We start from the raw sequence: 24,094 nt of genomic DNA, 5'->3' as shown, positions 1-24,094 counted from the left end.
CCACTGGCTCAAAGTATTTTTTTTCCCTCTTTCTCTGTACATCTCACACTCTAGTCATTATTCAGTTGGATGGGAATTAATATAAAAATAGGTTTGTTTGTTTCTTCTAAAATTGAATATTTGCTGTGTTTTAATCTACAGTGACCACATATCGGGTACAGTTGCGATAGCATGCCTTTTTTTTTTTTTTTCTCCCCATTTGAAGATTTTACATATGAGGGTTTTTTGTTTGTTTTTTTTTTAATCTCCTGGTCCTTAACGGGTTCTGAAATTAGGTAAATACAACCTTAAAATTCCAAAATATTTAACAAAAATTAAGACAAAACACAAAAATGGTGTGTGAAAGATGAGGTATACGCCATGATTCAGTAGTTTGTACAACCACATGTTGCAGCTTTGAGTCATTTGTTTATGCACAGCAGTCTCAATCAGGTTTTTATCCCTTCTGTTGTAGATTTGCTGCTGTGTTTAGGATCATTGTCCTGTTGCATGAAGTAATCTGAGGCAAGTTTGAGCTGCCTCACATTTGAATCTAGATATACAGAGGAGTTTATGGTTGACTCATTGACTGCAAGGTCCTGTACCATTATGTTGTTCATCATTTGTAGTTAATGTTAGAATGATTGTTATTATGTTTTGATATGCAAAACATTAGAACTGAAAGAGAATGTACTCTCTTTTTACTATATATATAATTAAACGGGGGGAAAAAATGGATGATATTCTTTTGGACTTTGAAAATATTTTTTTCATCCGTTTCACAAAAATTTTGACTACAAGAACATGGCAACAAAAAGTGGCTTAGGAAGATATAATAGTTCATACTTTGTAATACAACTTACAAACCCGTTGGGTTCGATAACCAATCCTGTTACTTCCAGTTTTATTAATTCTTCCACATCTGGAAACTTGTTAGTGCCGAGCAGCAAAAGATTCAAATTGACTGTCCTTTTAAAAAAAAAAAAAAATGTTGCACATACAGTACTTGGATAAATTGCCACGTTGGGAACAAATCTAGCACTAAAGCGTATTATTATGAAATAACACAAACACCAGGTTTTTAATTTTATTATCATTTGTCATGTGGTTGGAGATGTTATGTACAGCATAATGAATATACCAAAAATAAATAATTCAGTTGCTAAACAATATCTCGCAGTGATAAATGACGACAGTACCAGGTAGTACGAACAGTTACCGCTAGAGGAAGTCTGTTGCAGGTACATGTACCTTATCTATGCACAGGAACATCAGACACAGGACAATAAATGTGTAAAATACATTTGTTGTTTACGCACAGGATACAGAATGTGTCACTGGAGCTCTGTACAGGGTTATCAGTCATCATGCATATTTTAAAGGACTACAAAAATTACTGTAGTGCACTGAGGTAGCATGCAGGGAACGCAGAGAACAAATAAATCATGACATCAGAATCGTTATTTGGATAAAATCTAAAAATTAAGAATAAAAAAACATTATTATAAACCAAAGCAAATCAATCATATACCTGATATTGTTTGTTTATGCCCAAACAAGAGGCGATCTCTATTATAACTATTTTCACAACAGTTCACCATCATGCATTTTCATGTCTAATAAAGACAGAAGAGATGAAAATGGGGATTCAAACTGGTGAAGTTGGATTCATGAGGAAGAAGGTGTAAGGTATGGAGGACCTAAACAGCGTTGCAAATGCTAATGAATTACAAATAAATTACTCAAAATCAAAATATGGAAGGAAAAAACATGTTTAAAGTGCAGCTACTTTAGATTATTTTTTTGTTGAGAATTTGCTGACTTAAAGAAAACATAAATATTGGCATTCTTACCTTAAATTTTCCACAAGGAATTTAAAAAAAAAAAGAAACCAACATACAGAATCCTTTAAAGTGGGGGGTAAAACTTTGATTGGTAAATTTATTTATAATTTAAAGGTGGTTTTTCATATTCATTGATTGTTTTTTCAAAGCATTTTCATGGCACAAATAGATTTTAATACACCATGTCAACAGCTGTGTAGGTCCTCCACAATATAATGCAGGTGACACTTTAAGGCTTCCATAGCCTCAGCAGACCGTCTTCACTGTACGTGGCAATCAGATTCTCATGTGGGTGGTGAGTGATGCCAATTACGTCTTTCTCGTGAACCTGTGAGTGCAGGGAAGACAGATCAGTACACATTCTCCATCACCCATCAGTTGCTCCCACCCACCCCTTACCCTGTTATTGTTACTCAGCAGCAGTGACATAGCTAAACAATAACAACACTTAAAAAAAAATGCTGCGAAGATCGTGGAAATCATTTACAGTAATATAATGTCACTTTGATGCTACAGATGGGCAATTTTATACATTACTAGGTGATTTCTAGACATCAGTGTGCCAGGCCTGGTTGGAAACTAACAGAGATTTTGTGTATTAAGGTAAGATTGTGTGTTTAGACTGTGATTGATATGGATGTGTAATGGGTTTTTTCCTCTAGTGGATTGCCTAGGAACACCTTTAAAGTTTAGCCAGCATGGTGATTTATTACATCTGGCCAGCATTCACCTTAGACTAGTTGTGAAAATCCATTTCTCTAAATGTGCAGTAAGAAGAGTAAGTAATATGCAACAGAGCTGAATGCTTGTAACACCTCAAGAAAGGCAAAAAATATTTGTTAACAACTTGCAACAAGATGCATTGGCAAAGATATGCAGCTATAATTTACGGTGATAAACTGTTTTAGGAGGTCACAGTAGAAACACTGAAATAACAGTGATAACTGGTTGAGACCAACAGCTGACAGTAGAGCAGGGCGATATGACCAAAAATATTTATCACGATATACATTTGAAAATTTGCGATAACGATATAACTGAGCCACCATCAATGTATTTTCACTTAAACAAGCAGCTGTTTTTTATGTGCATTAAAGTTATATAAAAACGTAACAGTGCAAATGCAAAATCCTTGCTGACAGTTGAACCAAAAGGCATTTCCAGTGGAAATTGGCCGACATGTCCTCAGCATAACCATGTATAATATCCACAAAACTTAAAAAGAGGTTATACACACACAATATGGTAATATTATGTTGAAGCACAGTACGTATCACCCCGCGAGGCTCCTGCCTACGATAGCCGTAATGCTCCGACAATCCATCAAGCGGTGCGGGTTCGTAGCTTAGCAAAGTGGTACTGAAACATTTGACAGATTTTCGAGCGTCGTGTATGACATAAAATCGTTTCGAGGTCAGTAAACGCAACCAGAATTCATACATAAGGCACACGGGATCATAAGGGGCGCTGACGATTTTCAGAAAAATCAAAGGATTGATTTTAAGTGTGCCGTATTTTCCAAAAAACACGGTAATAACGACGGCCTGCTAGCATGCTCTACCAAAAATAGTGCTTTGTTGTGTATCTGACGGCCAAAAACTAAACCAGTTCCACACCACTGAAGTTGCAGCATTTTTACAAACCAATTCTGATTCATCCTTTTCATTCAATGTTCCAATTTCGACCTTCTCATTCTCCGTCGCCGCCATGCTTTTTCCGCCATGTGCGTATGAAAACAAAGGCACTGCGCATGTTACCCATATTCACACTACCCATATTCTATGGCGATATTTCATTTTCTTATCGTTGCCCAACAATATACCGGTATTACCGTGAAAGGTATGATATGGCCCAGCCCTAGCTGACAGTATGCAGTAAAGCTCATTTTCTACACAGCATGTTTTGGACAGTAAGTAAATAAAAGTTTCAAGCTGCCAAATCTACTTTTTTGTAACCTAACATGGAAGCTTATTAGAGTGTAGACGAAAACACTAGCAGCCCAAATTTTAATAGATGCAAAACAGTTTTAATAATAAGTGAATATTAGCAGCAGCACTTACAGTCAGCGTTTTCTCCAGCCTTCCTGTTGTATAGCTGAAGCAGTAGAGCACTAAGTCCTCCCCCACACAGTAAATCCACTCCCCGCGGGGTGACAGGGTGCAACACACAAAGTCTGCTCTTTTTCTGTCTGAACTGAAGGTCTTCACAGTCTGAGGAGATGAGAGAGAGAGAGATGTTAAGCTTCCACAAATATATTCAAGTGTGAATCTAAAACACCAATAAAAGGTTGAGATAAACAATACATTGTAAGTAACTTTGAAAATGCATTGTCTTTTCAGTTCAAAGAACCATTTGGGGGTGATTGTTTTTGGGGGAACAAAACAATCACCTTCAACTTTACCTTCAATTCAGATTTGCTCATTCATTTTAAGGAGCTAATATGCAGGTTTTGTTACATTTTGACAAAGACTAGAGAGTTTTTCTTGCATTTCCTGTCATAGACTAGTGGATTTGTCCACTAGCGATGTTATTCACTTTTTGCAAACTACTTTTCTGAAGTCTTCAATTGAGTGTGTAAGCCATCATCTGCTGTTTTATAGTATATTTTACAGCTAAAAGTACCACAAATTACAAAATGAGATGTATTTGAAGCAAACTTAAAACTGCTAACGAAGATCATAAACGGATTAGGAAAGTGTTTACTGAGACCGAATAAGTCACCCCACACTGGCCATTAGAGAAAATGTAGGTTTATGACATCTCCACAGAGGAGCAGCATTTTTGTACTGTAAGTCAAACAACTATTGATAAGTCATCACCTTTAGTCATACAATTTTTTTTTTACAATTTTCTGATGACTAATTGAAAATTAATTAGTAGATGAAACAGTAATAATAACACTGTGTAATGCAGCTGTAATTGCATTAATAATAGCATAGCAAAGTCTCGTTCTTTAGATTTAAATGAGGTTCTATGAGAAGAGTAAGTTGCTCTCACCTGGCCACGCATGCTCATGACGACCACAGCGTTGGAGTGGTTACAAACCACAAAGTGCTCTGGATTCTGGGGGAGAGGGATCACGTTGTTGACGGGGACATCCAGTGTCCTCGACAGACATTTAAAAGTGTGGATGCACTCACAGGATTTTGTGTTCCAAATCTGAACAATACAGGAGAAAAATCTCAGATTTTAGAGTAGCTCAGCACTTTCTCAGCTGTCGTGTGTAATGACACCAATCAGAACAGATCTGAATGACTTTCTAGAGTCTTCTGATGTGGCGCCACGCTGTTAATGCAAATTGTACCTTCACAGTGCCATCTGATGAGGCGCTGATGATGTGAAATCCATCTTGAGTGAAGAACACATCGTTTACAAATGATGAATGGCCATTTAACTCCTTTAGCGTCTTGCCTGACTTCAGCTCATGGACTCTGGAGATGACATTGTTGAGGAATTGATTGAGATAAAGGACACTGAAATGAATTAAAAGGGCATTGCTGAGTCATTTTAACAATCCCCTCTTCACCTCAAAGAGGGGATTTTACTCGACAGCGGATGAAATGTGCCACTGAGCTGCTGATGTGCTATTTTTAGCTCCTCTGTGTGGCTGGGTGCAGATTTACTTAAACCGTGACAAAACCCATAATGCCTACTGATTCGCTTCCTGTCCTGCAGGACGATATATCATTTGTAAACAATCCACCCTGCGTGTGGAATTTCAAGCAGAGGAACACGTTGCAGCTTTGTGCCTGAGCACATGGTTCCTCGGCTACACCCACACAGCACATGTGCTTCCAACACTGCGGAGAGGCTCAGCCCACACCCCCAGGAGTCAGAAATAACATTCAGCTCCACAACGGTGATGAGGATTCAGTGCGTGCATGAGGGTGGGAGCGAAAGGAAGACATCTTTGTGCTTTGTAGGCACTGCGTATTTACAGGTGCACAATGTATGTGAACAACTGGCATCTTGCACTTTTAGTTGAGCATGTTTTTTATGGCTTTTGGGGGGAAAAGTATGATTTCCAAACACAGATTTTGCAGCTAAAGTGGAAAAATGCAGAGTCACTGTAGGCACAATTTCCAAAATGTGCTCTAGCAGACAGTTTAGAAAGCATTAAAGGATTTAAACTGCCAAATCTACTTTTCAGTTTTTTGCTAATCAGCTGTGGGATGTAGAAAGAGACCGCTGCTTTCCTCCTGCTGAAGCGACGCCCATGTGTGCACCTTCAAAACTTTTGTGAATCATGTCTGAGGGCAGTCAGATCTCTCGCTTGCCTCCCACGGTAGACGAGGCAACTCTTGTCACAAGGCTCTCAATTTAAATGGTTTCCTCTTTGCTTTTGATATGTCTCTAAATGTTTTTTTGTTAATGAGAGCAGATTTTCTTTTTCATTTCATTTTTAAATTAGTACAATTTTAAGCTATTTGTGTGGAGGGCTTTACATCAACCACAAATATATTTTTAAATGTGAATATATTACTTATGTGAATACAGTCAGTGTTAACCCTGCAAATTTAAACTTATAATTTTAACAATGTTACATGTAAGTTATGTTAATAATGTAATAAAATATAAACACACACAAATTCTCTACATTATGTTGTGCAAGAGGAATAGCTGCAGTCTGCAGCGTGTTCACTACACAGAAACCATGACAACATCGAATCCCACCTGATGGTGTGGTCGAAGGAGGCACTGAGGATCTGGTTGCCGTCTTTGGAAAAGCCCAGACAGGCCACGCCTTTGTTGTGAGCATGCTCAAACCTACGCATACACAAGCCGCTCTGGATCTTCCACACCTTCCCCAACAACACACACATTTCAAAAGAAAAATCAAAAGATAGATTACGTCAGCAATATATTCATAAATCGTATGGATACAGTTATTGATCGTTTATTTTATCTGGAAAGTACACACACAAATATGAACCCATCCAACCTTTATTTTGCCATTCTGAGCTCCAGTAGCCAGTAGATCTGTATCCTGACTGAAGCACATGCACAGCACAGCATCATCCATCATCATGAAGCTGTCTTGGGCCTGATATTTTAAATCCTGGTTCATTCATTCAGCAATGAAAACACAAAATTAGGAAAATGTGGTATTACACAGTATGTAGGAGGTGATGTGTTTAAAAATAAATCTTAGTATTTTTAGTTTCCTGATTTGAAATATATTCACCTTGCTAATTTTTCCACTGTTGAAGTTCCAGACCTCAATAAAGCCATCTACTGACCCCGTAATTAAATACTTTCCATCGGGTGAGAAACGGGCACATTCCACGTGTGACCGCCGCCCAAACTGCACACACAGAAAAGCTTATTAATGCTTGCAGCACACGTGCTTTCCTGTTTGATTTGCAGCCTGAGATTCACACTCAGACAAGGAAATAAGGCACTAATTAATATTAGGAGACTCCAGGGAGACGTAAAGTTTTTCAATAGCCTGCTGTTGTGTGGGCTGACTATTCTCACTTAATGACCTTGGGCAGAGAATAAGCATGGATGAGCAACTCAGGCTGCTCCATCTGGATAGAAGTGATGAGAGCACAGCTAGAGACTAGATGAAGTGCCTTCAGGTGCACAAAGTAATTAGTTTGCAGTGTTTTTGTGTGTATGTATTGGGATAATAACCAAGGAAATAACAACCTCTTCTTTAACCTTCAAATGATGGACAATAATTTGATATATTCAATCATACAATCATACAAATGTGTCCTGTTATTCATTTTTCTGCCTACTTCTCCAACCACTTGTTGTGAAGCTGTTTTTTTTATTATAGGTGTTAATTTTATTTGAATTCTCCATTTTTAATCAGTATATTGTAATGTTTTGCAGTGAAAGATCCAATTCAGTTAGTACACGTTGTTTAACAACAGCCAAATAGACAAGTAGGTTTCAGGGATATTTGGACAATGTCTGTAGGCTTGTTGCCCAGATAATATATTGCTGGAGGTGATCTTTGTGTGGATAAACAGCTGCGTGCAGAGGCAGGTGCACTTTCATGCAGTACATCCCCTCTAAACCAACCAAGCATAAAGATCTGGTGAAGCTGTGATGCCAAAATTCCTTTGGAATGGATGATTAGGAGTAATGAGTTTTGGTGTCTTTTAGAATTCTGAAAAAAGTCACATTTCTGGCAAAATCAGTCAGTATTCTGAAAAAAGAATTCAGCTTTTGAGAACAATTTGAAATTATCAGAAGAAAGTCTGTATTTTGATTTTAAAAAAGTCAGAATTTGGGTGCAGAGGGGGTTTCAGAATTCTGAGAAAAAAGTCCAAATTATGATTCCCCCCTCCCCCCAGAATTAAAAAAAAGCCATGACCTCACGTTTTTTTTTTCCAGTGGCCCTAATCAACTTCCATGATTTTTGCCTAGAAAATACTGAAAATTGTCACTAATTATAGTATAACATGTTAGAGTATCTGCACATAAAGGATGATAAACACAAAAAGAGCCATAAAAAAGTTCTCCTGTATAAAATGTAACAGTGTGATAAATCACCCCAATGGATCATTTAGTTGTTAAAATAAATTTGGTCACTTGAGTGCTCTGCTAGAAAACAAAATCATTTTCCAAGTGCCATTACAGACCTTGATGTGGCGGTACAGCTGGTTTGGAAAGGTCTCTTTCTCCACATATTTCTCTTTGCAGGCAGATGTATCAATGGTCATATCAGGGGAGAGGTGATCTGTATACTGCTGTAGTTTCATAGACTGCAAGACAGTGAAAAAGAGTCAGCAGAAAAAATAAAACAGTGAAAATCTCAATAAAATCAAGAATACTAAGAACTACCAAATTATTTTTTTTATTTTCATGCTGTGTACAATAATGTAATGCAACTTCTGGCAGCAAGAACACAAGTTTCCCACTTTGAAATATTGTCCAAGTCCAGTTTCTTTCTTGTTTTTTCCCTTATTTTTAACATGACTGTTATTAGCCTCCTGGATTAGACAAGTTATAACTTAAAGTGAATGAAGGCTATTCAGAACTTTGCTGTAGCTGGCAGCACTTGTGTAACAGCTCACTAACAAAAATAGCATCTTGCACAGGAGGATGTACAGTACAGTATGTCTCTGAGAATGTAGAAATTCAGTCTTGAGAAACTCACTATGTTGCCACGTCAATCACTCAAATTAAAGAATATAACTGAGCTTGTTAACATGTCAGGGATGAAATTGCTAAAGAAAATGTAAAAGAAAAAAATGTTAAATATAAATACAAATGAGGGTCTTGCTCTTGTTTTATGATTGGTGTACTGTTCTTTTGTTGTTGTTTTTGTAGCTTACCTGCATCCTTTAAACTTTAAATCTCTCAAAAAATGGTTTCAAATTTACATTACTTTTTGACTAAATGTGCAGAATTTGGAGGTATAAAAACGTTAATACATTTTTCAGTATTTCACACAGAAAGAACTCTGTTAAAGGTCCTGATCAAAAGACACAAAAGTGTGTGTGAGATCTATGTCACCTGGAAAGCAAACAGCCCAGTGACTGTTATGTTTTACTGGGATTTAACCAAAACTGTCTGTTTAAAGTGAAATTCTGTGTCCAAGTAAGACACTCAGAAAGTTGGAAGGACTGCAGAAAAGTGTTTGTTGCCCTCAGGAAACCCTAATTAAAGTGGTGCTGTTGTATAAAAAAATACATAAAACTGAGGTATTTGTTTGGTATCTTTGACAAACTATCGCACAGTGTTGTCTCCATCGATTAAGAAGTGTTACTTGCCCTGTAATTAGAGCGGGTTTTTCAGAAGGATATCGATCAGTGCACTTACACCAACTTGTTCCAGGAGTCCTATGAGGCGGGAGGGGGGCACCACACTGACCTCCCTCACCAGAGCCTCAGCTATGGCTCTGCGCCGCTTCTCCTTGCTGCTTCCTTTTGGGTACGCCTGCAGTGGGATTGAAAGGATGTTAGCTATACCTATGAAGCGCTCTCTGACGCAGCTGTCCGAGCACTTTGCTTTCTTACCTCACGAGGGTCAAAGTAGGAACAGGTTAGCAGGTTCTCCAGGTGGCTGTACCTTTCTGGCTGGGTCTGCTTCAGCATGATCATCGGGTCGGTTTGCCTGAGGAGCGAGCGAGCTGCGCCCACCTCCCTCATTTCAATGAGCTCCATAACAACCTGTTGAAGAGAACGTGATCAATTACAAATAAACAAATGAAGCCAAGGAAAGCATTAGCTGAACATCCAAAGACTTACCTGCTCATAAAGGTCAATAAGTATGTTGTCAGGCAACTTGAGAGATTCAATAGCCAGCAGGACAGAGTCCCAGTGACCCTTGTTTATATCTGCAATAAAGCTTTCGATGCTTTCCACTGTGTTGAGGGAGACGGTGGTTTCCTCCTGTAATGTGGTCAGCGTCCGGTAGAGGTTGTTCTCTTTGAGGTACTGCATTATCAGACGGATCACACTACGGAGACAAAGGGGAAATGTTCAACAATATCTGATTTGGGATGGTGCCACACGTGGGCACAGCCTTAAAAGGAAAAGGTCGCGGCACAAAAGGCCTGTCTCATGTGGACTTTTGTTCCACTTTAGAGCCACCTGCTGGGCATAAAGCTGTCCTATCCACAATCAGAATCAGGATATTTGATCAATCCCAGAGGAAACTATGTGGTCACAGTTGCTCCAAGACAGTAAGAACAGTAACTAAGTAAACTAAATTAATTAATACAATATACAACAAAGCTACAAAACAAATATACTAACTACAAATAACTCTAATTATAAATATGCCAGTATATTACAAATTTAAATTTATACAATTGACAGTCAAGGTGCCCCTTTTATCTTCTTCTCTGCTGGACGTTCATTTTTATGGTTTCATGTGCACCAGTGGCACCTGCAGATTAAACGAACCTCACCCACTGATTCTACGAGCCAGTGCTTTCGTACTAAATTAACTCCACTTTAAGCAACACAAAAATGTGACATTCCTGCAGTTGTCTATTCCTGCACTCCCCACAGGAATGACTAACCACCACCACCAACAACAACAACAACAACAAAAAGCACACCCACGCCTTTACCAGGGGGGCGGAGATCGTCTTAGATCAACAGGCACATGTGGAGGAAGGAGCCCCTGACTGCAAAACAGTCCGAACCCCCCTCACACACACACACACGCCTCACACACACACACGCACACAGCACGACTACAACCATTTGAGCAGCCTCACGTGTCAAATTAACCATACCGGTCGCATTAAACTGGGTATCAATAACACAGGAGGTTTCACAGCAGACAGGACAGCAAAAACAGCGCAGTTTCGAACACAAACTGTAAAGGCTCCGTTTACGCGGCTTATTTTAAAAGGGGAATATGCAACGATCCCACACACCGACGCAAAGATATGTCACCTAATAAGCGATGGAGCGCATGACAGCAGATAAACCTTATTATTTTCTCTTAAAGTCAAACAGGTGGCAGAGTCCGATCACTTTTTTGTGCACACAAACAAAGGCAAACAGAGAGCGCACTTACTCCGCGGGCTCCATCTCCACAGCCATACTGATGCTGATGTTGTCTCTCTGCTGCTGCAGCACCGGACTGACTGTTGTGACGGCTCAGCTCTCCCCTATAAGCCACGTGAAAGCTGTGTGCTGAGGACCACCCACTCCACGTGCTTCTCCTGTGTCTCCCAGTATTTTATTTTATTATTATTTATTTTTGCGTTAGGGTAGGCACCATTCCCAAACCCTGTGATACCCCCCCCCCCCACACTCCCTCCCTAGGAGTTGGGGGGACTGAAAAAAAAACGGTTTCAGAGCACGTCGCGTGCAGGAGACGCGTCTGCCGCAGCCACAGCAGCAGCAGCGCTACAGACAGAACCTCGTGGCTCAGAGCGTGCTCCTCTGTGGGGGCCAAAACATCACTCTTCATCACTCTGGCCGTCCTCTAACGGAAACCGCCTTTTTGTCCTCAACTCATCGGTATGCGCGCACAGACCTGAGTGCGCATACGAGCATCTTTACAGTACCAGTACCAATGATTAACTTGCCTTCCCTATAATTAGGCGCTACGGTTATAAAGCTTTTCCCTGGCAGTGGGTGTAAATCAACCGCGACATTTTCTTTGTTTAAACGTTTAGTTTTTTACAGCCTGCTTTTCGGCATATAGGCACACATTGCACAGATCTGCGAAACAAACTCGTCGGAAAGCCTCGTTAATCCATAATTGGGTGTTTACCCTCATTAATTCAGCGGCGCATTGGGAAAACTAATAACCTCCCAGAGCTCGATTATCAAACAAGCAATCTGTGGCAGCTCACAAGTAAAGAAAAATACCTAATTCTTCTCACATTTACGTAATATTGTAAGTATTTAGGCCTTTATTTCACTCTCTTATTTTGACAGCAGGCCTGAGGTGATTAAAGCAATAAATGAATCCCATAATATGATTGTTGGCTAATATTTAGAGTTAGGTATGAACATGCGGCTACTGCTGACTCCTGTTGTCTGCCCCATGTGGTATTCTTCTTCTTCCTGTTTAATTGGTTGACGTTTTTGCTGACACATAGCTGTGATGGCCGAGTGGTTAAGGCGTTGGACTCGAAATCCAATGGGGTTTCCCCGCGCAGGTTCAAATCCTGCTCACAGCGTTCGGGTCCTCCACCGGACAGGTGAAGTATTGCAAAGTCAACCTTTAATGTCGGAGATCAATGAAAAAGAAGCGGCATTTTAAAAAAGCGTCTGTATTATTATTATCTGTATTCTCTGTAACAACATTAATTAAAATTCCTGCGGGTGATTCTCACAATTGTGGAGCTTACGCCAGTATGGCTATCGTGAGCAGACGTTTAATTTGTGACCTTATTCTTGCTATGAAATCACGCGAGATTACAAGGAGAGTTAAGAACAGGTGGGCCACTAATTGACTCTCCCAAGCTATTTGAGCGGAGGTTTTCGCTCTGGTTGCTTTATTTCATTTTAGCCTTTACACTGAATATGTGAAGTTTCCGAAAAAGATTTACATTTTAAATTGTTTTTGTTCTTGTTTTCTCAAAGTGTACAAAGGATGACTGTAAACACCAACCAGGTGAGTACAATCAAACACCCTAAGTCCCTTAGTCCTATACTTTTACCGAAACTCCAAGTGTTTTTTATGCTCATTTGGCATTTAAACGCGAAAGAAATGAAAACACTTCTTTCACCATGGCTTTCACACCAACTTGGCTTTCCAACGCTCTTCTGTCTCTTTTTCAGAAAGCACCCAGTGCAGCTGCCAGGCTGGCGAATCTGCCCGTCGTTCGTTCGGCTTGTGCCAGACTATCGGTCTTGTACACGGGCACAAAATCCAGGCATCCCGGCCTGAAGTCTGCGTGTGAAGTGCTGGAGAGCAGCGTGACAGCTGTAGGCAGAGCAGCCTGTTACAGAGCGTCACCTGTCATTGTTAAACTGGAGCCCCAGAGTAAGTAGCTACTGTTAGGGCTCTTCCATAAAGATGTAGGAAATGACATTAGAGCATCTGGTTTTCTCCATCTTTCAACTACCTTAATCTGTACAGAAAATGGTGTAAACACCCAGATCCTTCTGCAATGCAAAGGGTTTTTGTGAACATTTTAAAAAAGTTTTATTCGGATTTTCTCGCACAACGAGCTGTCTAAAGTCGGGATTGGAGTTGGAGAAATTTTAACCAGCACTCACTGCCACTTTATTAAGTACTGCTGTGGCCCAGCTGCTTCAAGGTCCAAGGTAGTGTATTTCAGATGATCGTTTGCATATTTTGATTGTAACAAGCGGTTATTTGTGTTACTGTCCTCTTCCTGTGGCATTAACAAGGCATTTTCATCCAGAGTTTTCTTTTTTCTATTCACTGTTGTGTGGGGAAAAAATCCCAGTAGTTCAGCAGTTTCTGAAATACTCAGACCAGCCCGCCAGGCACTACCATCATGCCATGTTCAAAGTAATTTCAATCATCTCTTGTGCTGGGTTTGAACTTCAGCAGATCGTACTGACATCCCTACATGCTTGAATTTGTTTTGCTGCCATGTTGGGCAGCAAAACAAATCAATCAATAAAGATTGATTAATTAGGTATTTGTTTACAAGCAGTTGAACAAGTTAACCTGACAGATTGCAGCATCAGGATACAATGCATTACATTAGAGATGAGACTGAAATGACATTTTTCATTGACCATCAGGTCAAAGTTGCTTTCTGGATAAACACCAACACTGTTCATGGGTATGTTTCAGTTTCCTATGCAAATGATGTTGCCTGCAAGAGTCTCGACTGGCTGGAGGCTTCATTCTCTGTAATTGTGTCATCCACAGAACAGGTAACATTTCCTTTCCTCGTTTAAGTCCTTATAACTCACAACAGGTCTATAAAGTCTGGATTAATAAATAAAATATTTTATGTTGTGATTTAATTTTCTTTGCTCAGATTGTTATCCCTGCCAAAACCAAAATGAATGAGATTCAGGCTGGGATGAGCATTGCAGCCAATCAAACCATTGACTGGGTGATGAGGAGGATGAATGATGGCATTTACCGATCACCTCTGAAGACGGTCGTTGGTATGACAACTGTGGGACTGGACACAGCTCTGAGCTTGTCAGAGGCTCTGGTGGACCAAATGCTTCCCCCAACACAAGAAGGTAACCTAAAATTCATTTATTAGCTTTCTATGTGATTTTTGCCATTTGGTTCAATTTAGATGCCTTTCTTTTCTTTGTATCTCTAGAAGAAGCTCGCTTGATGCAAGGTTTTGAAGTGGTCATGCTCAGGGGCCATTACCCTGAGCGACTGTGCTCACTCACTGCTAAAATGTGTAGAAGGCTTTACCATGAAGCTGGGTCCAAGATTCAAGCTGTTCAGGTGTGCTGTGAGCTGTTCTTGATGTGTTTAGCACAGAAAATGCATATAAAACATTAACCCAAGTATCTGTACCTCCCACTCTGCATGTATGTTTTTACTTCCCAATGTCTCCAAAGTGCTTGCTCGTAGGGGGTTGTCTGATTGTTAGGGTTTTCTCTCTATTATTGTAGGGCCTCTACCTTACAATATAAAGTGCCTTGAGGTGACTGTTATTGTGATGTGGCTCTGTACAAATAAAATCTAATTGAACTTGTTGAAATTTGTTTCTTACTCAGGAGGTAATGAGGAGTTCACCTGGGCCTTCAGCTCTGGTTCAGAACTTGCAGACCAGCTGGCTGAGTGTCCAACGGCTGCCTCAGTACCTGCAGAATCAGGCGTTCTCTGGGTTTTTCTTCGTCATTCAGATGTACAACTTAAACTCCTTGCCAACCCAGAAGAAGCAATCTAATCAAGGCAGAGGTTATCTTCGTACCTCCATGCCTCAAAGGGGTGTAGCCCAGAAGGGGAGGGCTACCAAGAGGTCTGGATTTGACAGCTAATGTAACATTAAGTAATGCATGCGTCATTGATGTCATTTACTGTAACTTTTTGATATATGTGAGCTGAATTTGTCATCTTACTGGTCTAAAATAAATATCTGAAGATTCATAGACTTTGATCTTGTCCTTTCAGTTGGATAGCTGCTCTGCAAACAATCACTGTGGCAGCTTAATAATTAAATAATTTCCCCCAGGGATCAATAAAGTATTCTGATTCTCCAGCTAAGCTTATAAATGACTCTGTTCTTGGCATTTAATGTGCTTATAAACTAAGGCACCTTAATTGGCACAGACTGAGACCATAATTAACTGGAGGACATCCTCCCAAAGCCCTGTTCATACAAACCAGCTGACTACCAATTTGGGAGGCAGTCGGATATATTTCTAATCTTTCCAACTTTCTTGCTGAGTAAAGACAATAATAGTAAAAGGAAGCTGAAGTTTGTTATTATGGCTGCACGCAATAGTCCTTATATACTCATGTATTCTGTTATTTCTGCTGCTGTTCTGTCTGGTAGCAGTCTTTGGGTTTCAGTAGGGATGCATCCATAGACTGGCACACTTGATTTAGCCCATATCTGACAATTCCAGCTTTTTTTTTTTTTTTTTTTTTTTTTTTTTTAAAAAAGCAAGTTATGACACTTGCTGTGTCACTTTTCTCTTGTGCAATATTTTTTTTAAAAACAAATAGCTGGCGACCCTCCCCCCTTTCTCAAAACATACTGAAGTTTAATTTTCTTTGTAGTTTTGATGATCACCAAAATCTGAAATGTTTTGACAGGGTGTAACTTTTACTGATGGAGACATACTAACCTCATTTGACTATATTGAAAAGCTTTCCTTCACATACTCTTTTCTGGAGTCTGGTTTTATTCAGTGTGTCTCCTGCAGAGCCAGTGAAAATGTGGGACAGTTGGTAAGGAATATGAATTGTGTGCAGAACACACCATCGCAGCATGTGCAAATGTACTAAGCCAGGCATAGACATTAAATCTGTTGTCTATGCCTATACTCATTAAAGAGATGTAAAATAAACTACACACTAAAAGTGATTGTGAGCAACAATAATGATACAGTTGTTGTTTACTGACACCTCTCAGCATTTGGCTGATTGTTTTTTTTTTTTTTTTTCTGTCCCTCTCTGCTACACATTTACTTTTTATCTGGTCTGCGTGTCTGATAATACTGCTTTCCTGTCAAAAGAGAAGGGCTACATGGCTGCTTCTTTACTCGCCATGGAGACTGGAGAGGCAGGAAGTAGCCTGTGATGAGTCGTGCCAGGCTCAGGTCCTTTGGGGTGTGGAGAACCTTACATGTCACAGTGATGGCGTGAGCAATCTTTTGTTTGTGTCCACTGTAAAGGTGGTAACACAGAGAGAGACAAAAAGCAGTTTTAATAGAAGGTGAAGAAGGCCAGCTCTCCCCCTACACCCATAGAAGAGTTTAGTGAGAGGGGGATGTTAGCCAAGCACATGTCCATTATGGACAGTACCGCTCACCCACTGCATGAAACTGTAGAGCAGGGGTGGGCAACTCCAGGCCTCAAGAGCCAGTATCCTGCAGGTTTTAGATGTGTCCTTGAACCAACACAGCTGATTTAAATGGCTAAATTAGCTCCTCAACATGTCCTGAAGTTCTCCAGAGGCCTGGTAACGAACTAATCATGTGATTCAGGTGTGTTGACCCAAGGTGAGATCTAAAACCTGCAGGACACCGGCCCTCGAGGCCTGGAATTGCCCACCCCTGCCATAGAGGCTGGGAGCAGCTCCTTCAGCATTACTGTCCTTCATCCAGACTGTGTGTATGTATTATCAGTCCCACTGAACTTTATGTGCACAGAGAAAAAAAATCATAACTGGAATTTCCCCAGTGAGAGATTAATAAAGTCTACATCAGGGCTGCCCAATCCCAGTCCTCGAGAGCTACTATCCTGCAGCTTTTAGATGCATCCCTACTCCAACACAGCTGAATCAAATGGTTTGATTACCTCTTCAGCATGCCATCGTGTTTGGCAAAGGCCTGATAACAAGCCATTCATTTGATTCGGGTGTGTGGGAACAAGGATGCATCTAAAAGCTGCAGGACAGTAGCTCTCGAGGACCGGGATTGGGCACCCCTGGTCTACATCATGTCGTAAGTGACAATTTAGCACATGACCCAGTTTAATTATTGAAGAGGTTAAACTTTTTCTACCCAGCATGAAAGAAAACATTACCGGCAGTAACATTACTTATTTTGATCCAGCTTGTTAAAACACAAGACAGCGTTGCAGACAGCCTAATTTCAATCCAGCCCCTACACACCTTTACCCTGTTTGCAGGCAGTCTCTAGTGGGGGTAGGGTATGAAGCCCTCCACCACAGTGAGCCTGCATCAGTGTAAACTTTACCCACAGTCAATGAGGGTTCAGCACTGACACACACACTGCAGATATTCTGAAAATATTGTTTATTCATTTGAGATTCTTAAGTTTAGATATTTAAGATACACAATTCTTCCCCTGATTTACAGAATATGAGCTTTCAATATTCATTCAGATGTGTTCTAGTTCGAATTGTTTTTATTATTAGACAGTTTTTCTTATGTAACTTTTCAAGATGTTCAGTATCTTGAATATCTGAGAAAAATATTAGAGATTTGCAGACATTCAGAAGTAGGTTCTTCATTGCGAGGATTAAACAATGATGAAGGTTCTTCATTTGGAAGAACATCTGACATTGGCAGACTTGAAGATCTTATATATGTGGTTCTTTGCTACATCGGAAACTGTCTTGAGCAGCACTGGTGCAAAGTTTGCAATGTTGTTAAGTAGAATTTCTTGAGGATATTTCCCTCTGATTTCTGTCAGGATGCTCTGGACTATATCATCTCTGATGGAACGGAAGAAGACAGCCTGAAATTTCCATCACTGAGTTTTGGAGACGCAAAAGTGGCCTTGGTAACACTTTTTGGAGAGTATGCTCAAACTCTGGGAGGGCATGTTCAAGACCAGTGGGGTCAGGAGTAAATTTACTACCAGAAAAAGACAAATGGTAGTAATACTTTTTAAAACACCTAATGACCAAAATCAGGTCACTTAGGTACCTGCTTAACTTCAACTTAAAGTGGGTCACGAAATGGCCTCTGTGCGATGAAGTATTAAGTTCTAATAGTGACTAGCAGAAAACCACCACACTCACACTGAAAATAGGGTACACAAGATTTGGTTTACCTCCAAAGCAGACTAGAGGCAGAAGACATTTCTGTCCTGCAATCCAAGGCCCAAAGCCACCACATTCAGAACTGTTAGTCTCGTCAGGCCTCGTGTTGTTAGGGAGTGGGTTTCCACACCAGATCCTAGGACTTAAATTTCTCAAGCTCTTCCTCTTGAAGTTGAGAGCAATTTCCTCTCATTGATTACCTCCTTTTTTGTTTCGGGAGTTGTCAAGCAATGATGGTGCATTACTACCAACTGACTTGGGGTGTGGACAATTCACTCACACCAAATAATACTTTTGCAGTACAGTATAATAGCAACCACTAAACTGAGGCTGTATCATGCACGACTGTAGACTCAGTGTTGACCAATTTCTAATTTCCACTCAGTTCATTCATCAAACTTTAAGCATGGTAAACTCTTCTCCCCATAGTTGTCACACTGCTAAATCAAGGCCTTGATAGTTGTTTGATCTCCAGTGAGGGCAGTAACACAAATAACCACAGTGTTTGAGCTCCAGTGTCTACTTTTCTAAATTGTTCCATTTAAATTGTTTCGTACTTTCATATACTTTTGTTAGTACTTCTGTGTAGTTTCCTTGACTAAAAAACAAAACAGGTATTTATACATTTGACTTCCATATAGTCTAACTCAAGAGTTAAAACTCTTCAGGCCAGATTATCCACCACTAACTTAAATTTCTTGTTGCATCCGCATGCATGTAGGTACGCAAGGGACTGACAAAAATAGTCTAATGCGTCACTTCATAGGCCGATATCTGGAAGAGAAAATAAGTGACAACTGCACAACACCGTTTCAGCAAAACATGACTTTATTTGATTCCATTTTACTTCTGGCTGGACTCTGACTTGGATGTGGATGCCCTCAGAGAGGAAAGACGGCGCCTCTTGGCAATCTGTTCCTGGCGCTTCTCCTTGGCCTCCTGTTTACAACAAATGTGTGTCAATTTCCACATGTCCTACTTTATGTCTTTTTAACATTTCACCATCACATGCTCGAATGTTTTTCAGAGGCAAACCATAATCTGCTGAATGCCATTACAGCTATATCATGTAAGGCAACTCAAAATGATAACGATAAAAAACACAATCCTATACTTTAAATTTCAAGTGAATAAAGATTCAATCATAACTTAAAGTGTATTTAAGGAAATTTATTACAATATGTTGTTAAGGCACAATGTAGCTGATGTAATACAGCCACTCCAACACTAGTGGAAATATCACACCTGCCAGAAATTATTTGTCACATTATATTCATTGATCTAAACCACTAGAACATTATTTTGTGTTCAGCTACACGACAAAAGCAGAGTAGTGTGATCTTTGATGCTGGTTAAGGATAATAAAGGCCTAGATTAACGCATACCTTCATCCTCTTGGCCAGCAGCTTTGCGTACTCTGAGGCCTCCTCCTTGTTCTTCTGGGTGCGCTGTCTCTTCAGTGCAATGCGGCGGCGCTTGTGCTGCAGCACACGAGGAGTCACCAGTCTCTGGATCTTGGGAGCCTTAGTTCTGGGCTTCTTACCTACCAAAGCGAGAGGATTGAAAGAGTCAGTGCTGACACAGTTCAAGGTCAAGTGTGGTAATGAGAAAGAAGCTTAATGTACCTAATTTCTATGTCCGTACACACAACTCGTACTGTACTACCTCAAAGGAAGCACATTCCTTACTTTCCAACTGTACAAAAAACAGTAACTTTGATCTGTCTGCATGCTGGCACCCTGCATTAATCAAAGCCTTGCTGATGATTCATTACTAGGCAGAACACAATTCACACAAACAGCACACCTGGGACTTACCTGCAGTCTCCACTTCTGCTGAATCAAGTTTATTATCATAAAATTCATTTTTCATCTTGTTCCTGATCTCAGCTCTTTCACCCTAAATTTGAATAACCATGTGCTCATCAAGAAGACTATATTTAACGGCACTCTCTTTTTAGTGATGAGTTGAAATGGCTTTACCACAAACACAATCTTACAAGCACAGACATCACACAAACTCCAGAACAAACAAATGCTTACACAAGGAAATTAATGTTTATTACTTCTTTACATACACCGGTCAGAATCCATACAGAAACTTCCACAACTCAGTTTTAATCTGCCTCACGCTTATTACATACAACATGTCTATCTTCTTCATCTCACCAAGGTTGTTTACATAATGGAGTCCTAAAAAAGTCTACAGATGCCCTCACTGGCAGATGAGCATCAAAGATCTGTTTTTATAACTATTCCCGCTCTTAAACTTCAAAAAAAGGAAGGAATTAAAAAGGACCCCCTACTGCACAACTGTCGAGTTTGTCCAGAGTTAAACCAACTCTACAAGAAAACAAGACATTGTACTGACCACCCTAGTTAAACCCCACCTCCATAAATTTTAGTCAAAAGACATTTATGTGGGACCTTAAGCCCACTTTTAGTTTATTCTGAATGCTACAGTAATCGCCAAAATAGACGTGCCGTTGCAATTTTCTGGAAAACCTTTAACATTCAAGATGTGCTCCATACTATCATTATCATTAGACTGGTCAATATTTACATACACAGTCAGCATTATAGTGCCACCTGCTGCTCTGGCATGCTTCTGACAGCGCTTTACATCATAATTTTCTTTCCACATGGAGGGAGACATTTCTCAAAATGAAAAAAAGTGTCTTACCTTCTTTAGTCAGGGGTCTCCTCACAACATACTGCCTAACATCATCCTCCTTGGACAAGTTGAAGAGCTTGCGGATCTTGCTGGCCCTCTTGGGACCAAGGCGGCGAGGGACAGTGCTGTCGGTCAGCCCGGGAATGTCCTTCTCACCTGTGAGTAACAAAGACGAGGATGGTCAATCAAGTCTGAAGAATTCTTAAAAGTATTTCTAGCACCAACAGAACAGGATTGTAACAGTCCTAAATACTACGAGTGTCAAATGGCTGAACTTACTATCCAGTTCACCGTTTAACAAACTAATACTTGAAAAGCAGTGAAGCTTAGTTTTAACAGAACGAGAGAAAAGCCACAACAATTTGGGCAGTGTTGAGGCATAAAATGCTCAAAGTAAACACGTCAGATTTTCCTACCATGTACCAGAATTTGGGTGTCTTAGCAGTTACAGGAAGATATGAGGTTTTATCGAAATAAATGACAAATGATTTGTCCACCAATACAGAAGAACAGAGACCGCAAACCTTGTCAGTCAGATTATGGAAAACCCTCCTGGCCAAATTTAATGAAGCTTAATGTAGCATTGGTGAAAAAAAACAACCCACTTAAATTGAATTACTTTAAAATGATCACTTGAAGTTTATGCATTTGTTTAGTTTTGTCTTGTCTTCTGAGCATCACACCAAACCAAAAGTTAACTTATGATAGTTAAAGAGACTCAAATAGATAAAGCTTAAAATACTATATCTGTATATGTTCTCAGTCATCAAGGTCATGGTAGTCTAAGAAGCTTGGAAAGGAAGTGACAGAGTTCTTTATGCTTCACCTCATCCAAGACACTTGTAATTCTGCATTTTAAGAAACCTCTTTAAGTCAAGTCGCTTTCTTTCCAAGCTTTAAAAATACAAGTTTCATTTTTACCATATTATTATGGCAGCAGTTAAAACAATGGGAGAGCATTGCAGTTCAACCATCCACTGTTACTAGGACTGGTCGCATCTGGTGAGCAGCTTCACAGTTACTCTGGCAACACACACTGTCCCCCCTTAATGAATACAGGAAAATCCAAAAGGGTCTGCTGGCGTGCCATCATGCATCATTTACACGTGACTCCAAAGAGATAATCAAAATTATGTGACATATAATGCGCGCACACTAAGCATGTTACCTTTCTTGACGATGACCAAGTTGAGAACGCTGAGGTTGGCATCAACAATGCAGCCACGCACAGACTTGCGCTTGCGTTCACCAGTCCTGCGGGGACGGTAGCAGGAGTGGCCCTTGCTGAGGAGCAGGCGCACACGGCCGGTGGTCAGCACACCTTGCTTCATGGGGAAACCCTGCTTGTCGTTTCCTCCGCTGATGCGCACTACATAGCCCTGCAAAAGCATAGATATGTTGCTTCACATCCTTTCTAGGAATTTCATTTCATTGCAAATCTGCCAGGATGATTAAGGTCAAATTCTCATTGACTACACAAGCAAACTACACTTTTGGCAGGGTCATATCTTGCTTTTCTTTCCACATAATCACTCACATATAATCCAAGTTATCTTCATTAAAAATTGAGGGAGCACAGCTGTTTCAATCAGCCATGGTTATATGGGCTGGTTGCATCTGAAAGCAGCTCCACTGTTCCTCTGGCAACACGCCGTCCCCCCTTAACGACTACGGGTCAGTCAGAAAGGGTCTGCTGGTGTGCCACGCCACGTATTTACCAAACGTCACACAAAAACTCACCTTCCACTCATCTCCCAGAGGGTCAGCAGACACCTCAGTGGCCATTCGCTTCTCATAGAAGGTACGCAGCTTTCGCTCATCATCAACTTCAAGCAGCTTCTGGCAGCCAGTAGCGGGAAATGAGATGTTCAGCTGAAAAAGAGGAGCAGTTACCACGTTACTGGATGTGCACACAGGTAACAGCGAGTCAAGGTGCATCTGCATGTTGCGAACTGAGCTGCTAAAGCTTTTAATTATTTTAATGTCGCTAAAAACAAAACAAACAAAAACATTGCTGACTAGAAGCAGCGGTTACCAACATCGTGAGCCTGTCTGACGTGAGCTAATGTTTGAATCAGGGGGTAGTTAGAAGGTGGCTCGGGGGCCTGTTAGCTTCTCTGCCGGCTCAAAGCTCAGAAAACTCCGGCTTTAACTATTTGACACAGCCGGCTCAGTTGGTAACATTATCACAGTGCAGGGGAGAGGACTCAAAGGTATAACTACGTTTCATTTGAGTAAAACGAGACTTAAACTGCACCCACATTTCGCTCAGAGTGCGGCCATGTTTCCACAGCGTTCTCCGACAAACTCGTCAGCTAGCTCCCATTTTCATAATCAAAGCTCATCCTGAGCGGCCGAGCCACCATTCCTGCTTTAAATTAGCCCGCATTAAAGTTTACATGGTCAGCTTTCACCATATCGTAATATTTAACAGAAAGCAACAACACGACGAGAAACACAGTTAAAGGATTACGTTACCTTCATTTTGCCAAACCGACCCTCCGACGGTCCGCCACGAAAAAGAGACCGGATATCCGCCTCGTGGTCTCACATAGACCTGAAATGCTATCGCGATAACTGGTTCGCTGAAAAATTTAGGGTTATTAAAATGTCATACTATTAACTTATGTTATACAAGAATTTATATGTTATACTATAACATATAATTTATATGTTATACTATAAAGTATATACACACATATACATATATATATATATATATATATATATATATAAAAAAAACACATAAATGACAAAAAATAGAATATGTATTAATCCTAGTTACAGTGGAGGTGTTGTGGATTTAAAACAATCTGCATTGGGGATTATTATTGAGCCACGGAGCATGCGTCGGCCAGAGGGTGCCAGAGAGTGCATAAGGAGCTGAGATATTAAGATCATTCCCATCCCAGTCTGGTGAGAGATACATTCTTTGAATACTGGCCTAATCAGCTTCAAAATAAACACACTGTATCTCTTTGAAAAACACGTAGCCAGTTTGATAAAGGCTACCATAATTAACTGCTCACTTG

The 24,094-nt window shown here is 40.3% G+C and overlaps 3 protein-coding genes and 1 non-coding gene across 4 annotated transcripts; 2 read left to right on the top strand and 2 right to left on the bottom strand.

Moving 5' to 3' along the window:
• Positions 1-1,052: 1,052 nt before the first annotated feature.
• On the bottom strand, positions 1,053-11,491 carry LOC146572548 (WD40 repeat-containing protein SMU1-like). Its single transcript, XM_085278641.1, has 12 exons — positions 11,316-11,491; positions 10,031-10,241; positions 9,800-9,952; positions 9,603-9,719; positions 8,420-8,542; positions 7,009-7,128; positions 6,766-6,882; positions 6,498-6,625; positions 5,128-5,254; positions 4,821-4,982; positions 3,884-4,033; positions 1,053-2,151 (listed from the first exon to the last, which is right to left on the bottom strand). Exons 1-12 carry the CDS (start codon positions 11,339-11,341, stop codon positions 2,053-2,055), a joined length of 1,533 nt encoding a protein of 510 aa, XP_085134767.1. The 5' UTR covers positions 11,342-11,491; the 3' UTR covers positions 1,053-2,052.
• Positions 11,492-12,350: 859 nt separating this feature from the next.
• On the top strand, positions 12,351-12,432 carry trnas-cga (transfer RNA serine (anticodon CGA)). Its single transcript has one exon. It is a non-coding gene; the product is annotated as a tRNA-Ser (tRNA).
• A 290-nt stretch (positions 12,433-12,722) lies between these two features.
• On the top strand, positions 12,723-15,296 carry LOC146572546 (perilipin-2-like). Its single transcript, XM_085278639.1, has 6 exons — positions 12,723-12,869; positions 13,037-13,241; positions 14,028-14,110; positions 14,218-14,431; positions 14,518-14,651; positions 14,927-15,296. Exons 1-6 carry the CDS (start codon positions 12,849-12,851, stop codon positions 15,188-15,190), a joined length of 921 nt encoding a protein of 306 aa, XP_085134765.1. The 5' UTR covers positions 12,723-12,848; the 3' UTR covers positions 15,191-15,296.
• A 3,903-nt stretch (positions 15,297-19,199) lies between these two features.
• On the bottom strand, positions 19,200-23,642 carry rps6 (ribosomal protein S6). The gene is made up of 6 exons (XM_085276784.1): positions 23,541-23,642; positions 22,803-22,934; positions 22,231-22,441; positions 21,072-21,218; positions 19,775-19,932; positions 19,200-19,328 (listed from the first exon to the last, which is right to left on the bottom strand). Exons 1-6 carry the CDS (start codon positions 23,544-23,546, stop codon positions 19,233-19,235), a joined length of 750 nt encoding a protein of 249 aa, XP_085132910.1. The 5' UTR covers positions 23,547-23,642; the 3' UTR covers positions 19,200-19,232.
• Positions 23,643-24,094: the final 452 nt, after the last annotated feature.

The sequence above is a fragment of the Mchenga conophoros genome, linkage group LG6 (genome assembly GCF_057382185.1).
Source record: "Mchenga conophoros isolate Kocher_MC1m ecotype Shallow Benthic linkage group LG6, M_conophoros_male_GT1.1, whole genome shotgun sequence".
Classification (NCBI taxonomy): domain Eukaryota; kingdom Metazoa; phylum Chordata; class Actinopteri; order Cichliformes; family Cichlidae; genus Mchenga; species Mchenga conophoros.
This window is presented reverse-complemented; position numbering and strand designations above follow the sequence as displayed.

What these genes read in the sequence shown, in the direction of transcription:
- LOC146572548 (XM_085278641.1), bottom strand. Translation starts at nt 11,341, where the DNA reads ATGGCTGTGGAGATGGAGCCCGCGGA. An exon ending in GTGGAGATGGAGCCCGCGGA is followed by an intron (nt 10,242 to 11,315) that starts GTAAGTGCGCTC and finishes TTGTCTCCGTAG; the next exon opens with TGTGATCCGTCTGATAATGC. An exon ending in GACTCCTGGAACAAGTTGGT is followed by an intron (nt 8,543 to 9,602) that starts GTAAGTGCACTG and finishes ACTGTCTTGCAG; the next exon opens with TCTATGAAACTACAGCAGTA.
- LOC146572546 (XM_085278639.1), top strand. Translation starts at nt 12,849, where the DNA reads ATGACTGTAAACACCAACCAG. An exon ending in TGACTGTAAACACCAACCAG is followed by an intron (nt 12,870 to 13,036) that starts GTGAGTACAATC and finishes TCTCTTTTTCAG; the next exon opens with AAAGCACCCAGTGCAGCTGC. An exon ending in TTGTGTCATCCACAGAACAG is followed by an intron (nt 14,111 to 14,217) that starts GTAACATTTCCT and finishes TTCTTTGCTCAG; the next exon opens with ATTGTTATCCCTGCCAAAAC.
- rps6 (XM_085276784.1), bottom strand. An exon ending in CTCTGGGAGATGAGTGGAAG is followed by an intron (nt 22,442 to 22,802) that starts GTGAGTTTTTGT and finishes ATGCTTTTGCAG; the next exon opens with GGCTATGTAGTGCGCATCAG. An exon ending in TGCTGGCCAAGAGGATGAAG is followed by an intron (nt 19,329 to 19,774) that starts GTATGCGTTAAT and finishes TGTTGTAAACAG; the next exon opens with GAGGCCAAGGAGAAGCGCCA.